We start from the raw sequence: 4,829 nt of genomic DNA, 5'->3' as shown, positions 1-4,829 counted from the left end.
AAGTCTCTCAATTGAGAATCTTCTATGTTTTCTCCATTAGACCTATATCAACCGTTCAAACTCCACTTTCTATATTATAAAACATTTCCACCCTGTTGTTATTTTATTTTAAGGGTCTAAATTTTACATAACCATAATGTCACTAGACGGAATATTACCCGTTTTACAAACTTTTTTTTTTAACAATAATTTGTTATGAAGCTATAAGAAAGTTTTTTGACTGGAGCTGTAAAAAATATATAATATAATTAAGCATTCTTCATTGTTCATGATTTGTAATCTTTTACTAATGCTTTCCGCACTAAGATGAAACATTTGAAAACAAAAATCTATAGCCTCGTCTCTTTCGTCATTTATTAATCTAATCTAAAGGCACCTCAACTAATGTAGCTAGTCAACCTTCCTATAAGTCAACTCCAAGTGACTCATGAATACAAGGCCCAAAAAAAGACAAGAAATAAATGAGATGCTACAATACACAGCTTCTACATACATGACGCGTCATTACACAATGTTAAGTCATGTAATGGGGAAATACTGTACAGTAAGAGATGTTTCTTTGCAAATAATTAGCCCCACAACTCTTACTTGTGTTGATAATCACAGGAAGCTCCCCACCGGCAATTTCCACTTTCATAAAACTTGCAGACTCCTCTTTGTCCCCCACCACCGGAAGACCTAGAAGAGCCCCCTCTGCCTCCACCTCCACTTCCAAACGATGACTGTCTGTTCCAAGATTTACCTCCACCACGGCTACCGCGATCCCCTTGGTTGTTAAACCTGTCTCCATTATGACTTTGTTCATTTCCACGCATGCCTGGGTTCCCAGCAGATGTAGCCCAAGCAGGATTGGCATTTCCTGGTGCTACCCCTTGACTAGGCACAGCCCAACCTGCATTTGCATTCACATTGGGAAGACCTTGACCAGGTGCTGCCCAGCTAACTGAATTTACTGGAGGTATCCCCTGCGTAGGAGCTGCCCATCCTGGATTTGCATTTCCAGGTGCAGGCACTTGTGCAGGCGGCATCCAGTTGACATTCATGTTGGCGGGTAGAGACCCATTCCAGCTAATATTCTGATTTCCTGGCATGTTCATGCCCCAGGGTATGTTAGGCGGTGGTGGGGCCATGATGTTTGCTTGACTACTTGGAACTTGTGGTCTCCACGACTCAGGTGCAGTCATCATGCCATGAAAACCATGTGTGGATAAACTCCCAGTTGGATTTCCGGTAGTAAATGAAGCAGAGTTCTGCTGAACAGATGAAGCATCACCCCATAGACCATGAGAAGCTGGCTGGGCAGGCATGGTAGCAGAATTATTTGGAACCACAGACGGACCACCCCACACTTGAGCTTCAGCACGAGAGTTATGGCCACTCGCAGTCTGGTTTTGCATGTTTGAAACAACCTGTGCCAATTCTGTTGCTTGAAGTTGCGAATTTCCCAAGACAGGCCCAGTCAACTGGACAGGTGTTGGTGACCAATTATTTTCAAAAGCAATCCCCTTCAACCCACCTGAAGCAGTTTGGGGAGTAGGTGAAGGAAGATTTGTTGATTCATTTCTGACAACAGCATCAGAACCCCAACCATTTCCAGGATTCTTGGGGACCTCAACTACCAATGGGGAAATTTTACTGGCTAAACCTTGAGCTACCAAAGGAGACTTCCCAGAGAATGAGGACGAGTGATGTACATCATGCACTATTTGAGCCTTGGGAGGAGTTTTATCCACTATGGATGGTTCATTTGAAAATTTCCCTGCAAAGACATCTGTTAAGAGTATAGATTCATCTTGTCTCTCGGTGGTTCTCCAAACTCTCAAATCAGCGGGAAAGTATCCTGTATTATTCCATTTGCGAAGTTGCACTATGGAAAATGGTCCCTGAATTTTTCCAGAAGGATCCTGATAATGCCACATCTTTTCAGTTTCGTTAGCTTTCACAGCTGGGACTGCAGCAGCTTCTAACACAGCGGTAGAAAAAGACTCAGATGTTACCAATGGCTGGATATTTTTAGCACCACTCTCCATGCTTGAAGACATTAGCTTTTGCCTCTCCCAGCTATTAGATAGATGTGATTCCCTATCTCTTCCCTGGTGCAATTGAGCACCATTTAAAATCTCACTATCATTAGAGACATCATCACCTTTGACTGAAAATCCCTTATTAGATAAATTTCTGTTGAGTTCCTGATTCACATGAGAGTAATTCTTTGTTCCACTCCAAGAATCACTTGAAATGGAACCACTTCTTGGCGAAACAGTTTCTCTACCCCTCCTTCCAAACACAGTAGACCCTCTTGGTCTCATGAAGTTTTCTGCAAGCATAGAAATGAAATTATTACAAATTATAAAGAAATGAAGATACCAAATTATATGAGTATAAAATAAAATTATAAACTGTATTATTACTACCTTGTCTTTTATCCTCCATTTCATCTCCTTCATCAGACTCATAACTTGGATCCATCTTTGGATCCACATGTATTTCTGGAATTTCCTCCAATCTACGTTGCCGTTCTTCAGGGGTTTTCAAAAGCTGCAATTTCTCTACACATTCTCGGAGCGTGATAGCAAGTTAAGGATCAACAGAAAAGAGTAATCAAGAGTTCATAATCAATTTCAATAATCACAAAAATCAGTAGGTTGAAATATGATAACCATAATACTCCCTTCATTCCTTTTTAATTGTCATTTTTGTAGAATTATTTTGTTTCTATTTATTTATTGTCTCAAAGTTCGACGCAATATTAACTATTGTTGTCCATAATACCCTTAACTATTTATTGCAAAGAGAGAAATATGTGGAATGAGATAATAAATAGTTAGAGTATTACAGGAAAAAAGGTATATTTCATCAAAAGTAATAATTTATTGATTGTATTGGTACGTGTAAATAACCTTGAAAATATTACCAGAATAAACGAGTGGCAGATTTGAATAATTGTTAAATATCACTACACAGGATGCAAATATTACCAGAGCAAAAACCTTATAACTGCGGAAGAATTTATCCCAACCATATAACAAAAGATGATTCTATAAGGCCAAAGCATATTTACCGAGCATAGAATAACTTATTTAGAGTTTATTTCACCTTATTTAATGATATAAAAAAACACTTTCTAAAAGTTTGGAAAAGCTTATAATGATAAAAAAGCAGTAAGTACCAAAGTACTGTCACGTGTATTGGAGGCAACCTAGTGCTATCAAGCTTGTGGCTCAAGAAAGGGTTGGACCAATTATGGATCTATGATATTTAACTTTTTTGAACAAAAGGATATTCTTTTCTGCGTCCTTTCTCACTAGCTCTATCACGAAGATGACTTAGCCGCACTATCTCTGTTTCTAGCCACTGTAACAGGAATATGGACATTTGAATTAGATAACCATTGACAAATACTGGAAAATATATTTTAAATCTCATAGATACAAGCAGTTTAAATTAAGACATTAAATTATTTGGAAATGAAATGAGGAATTTAATGAAAACATACCAATAAATTCAGTTTACAAACTAATTAAGACTATCAATCAACTTCCAAATTAACTTATTCAAAAAGGTTTATATCATTAACAAGAGTTTCCTGAATACCATTTCTAGTCCTCCACAGATTTCAACCGAGGATGATCAATGAAAAAAATTTAACTGCAGAAAGAATATAGTGTTTCCCTCTACCACCAGTGATCACACACTAACTAAATCAGACAGAAACACACTCTTAACTTCTTTCTATTTCTAATACTCTCAATTAAAAATATATCAGTCATAGCATTTCCTTCTCATTCTCAACAAAAACACTCTTAAGACTCGTTAAATAGTAATTGAACTCATCAATCTGATTTCCTTTACATTTCTATTGAAGCCTTTACATCAAGAAAATTTCATCTGTCAATTGAAGGTAAGTTCCTCATATGTCCTATTAATTCCTTGAAATTTGAATACATCAATAAATCATAGTAAAAACAAACTGCAAGAAATTTGCAATTATAGAAAAATGCATAAGTCAAGATCTCAGGAGGAATGAAGTATGGAAAAACTACTCACATCTTTTACTCTAACGGCCTGAAGTGCAATAGCTTTGTCCTGAATGTCACCCTGCAAGAACAAATAAGTGTCCACATTACAAACTAAACATCTGATACCTGAAAGTACAATTTTATAGAACATATAATAAAATAATTACCACAGTCATCCGATTTATGAGGCCACATTTTATGCTTTGGCGGAGACGCTTGCACTCATCCTAACAGAAAAATTAATCAAAATCTTGATGAAGGAAATACATTAATTTATAGCATAAGTTTAAATTGTATTTTCTGCAGAGTCAAATATGAGCAAAAATCTTAACTAATTTTACTATTTTTAATGTTATCATTTTGAAAATATCCTTCATTTAATGTTCTTCTAACCCCATTGAAAATCAAATAGAGAAAATGGTAGTTTAGGGAATTAATTAATTTTGACTACGTCAAAATATAAATGAGGTTAACTAATATACTTAATTAGTGTTCATTAAGTTATTTTTGTTTATATTTGAGTCTGGAGAGAGTATGTTATAAAAAAATCTATAAATATTTTTTTCACAACATCATGAGTGAGAGTAAACAACAAAATTAGTCATTCAACGATCATTCCACATCAGTGCCCAAAGATTTATTGTCACTAGGGATGAATAAGACAATTATAAGGTCCTGTTTAGGAGTTTAGAGTGGAGGGCATGAGAGGGCTTGGGGGGGGGGGGGGGGGGGGGGGTGAATTAGGTGTTAGTAAATTTTCTTGTTTTTAGTGATATGGTAATCAGATTTTCTGAGTTTAAGAACAAGGCT

The 4,829-nt window shown here is 36.4% G+C and overlaps 1 protein-coding gene across 1 annotated transcript in view; it reads right to left on the bottom strand.

Annotated features, from left to right (window-relative positions):
* Nucleotides 1-221: 221 nt before the first annotated feature.
* Nucleotides 222-4,829, bottom strand: part of LOC101504927 (zinc finger CCCH domain-containing protein 19) — a 10,821-nt gene continuing 6,213 nt past the window's right edge. Inside the window, exons 6-10 of the mRNA XM_012715984.2 lie at nt 4,187-4,246; nt 4,048-4,098; nt 3,284-3,354; nt 2,415-2,566; nt 222-2,317 (exon numbers count right to left, since the gene is read on the bottom strand). Of these exons, the coding sequence (XP_012571438.1) occupies nt 585-2,317; nt 2,415-2,566; nt 3,284-3,354; nt 4,048-4,098; nt 4,187-4,246 (2,067 nt within the window). The 3' untranslated portion in view covers nt 222-584. The remainder of the gene's footprint in view (nt 2,318-2,414; nt 2,567-3,283; nt 3,355-4,047; nt 4,099-4,186; nt 4,247-4,829) is intronic.

Source organism: Cicer arietinum, chromosome 5, assembly GCF_000331145.2.
Source record: "Cicer arietinum cultivar CDC Frontier isolate Library 1 chromosome 5, Cicar.CDCFrontier_v2.0, whole genome shotgun sequence".
Lineage (NCBI taxonomy): Eukaryota > Viridiplantae > Streptophyta > Magnoliopsida > Fabales > Fabaceae > Cicer > Cicer arietinum.
The sequence above is the reverse complement of the archived record's forward strand: the minus strand, read 5'-3'. Positions and strand labels throughout refer to the sequence as shown.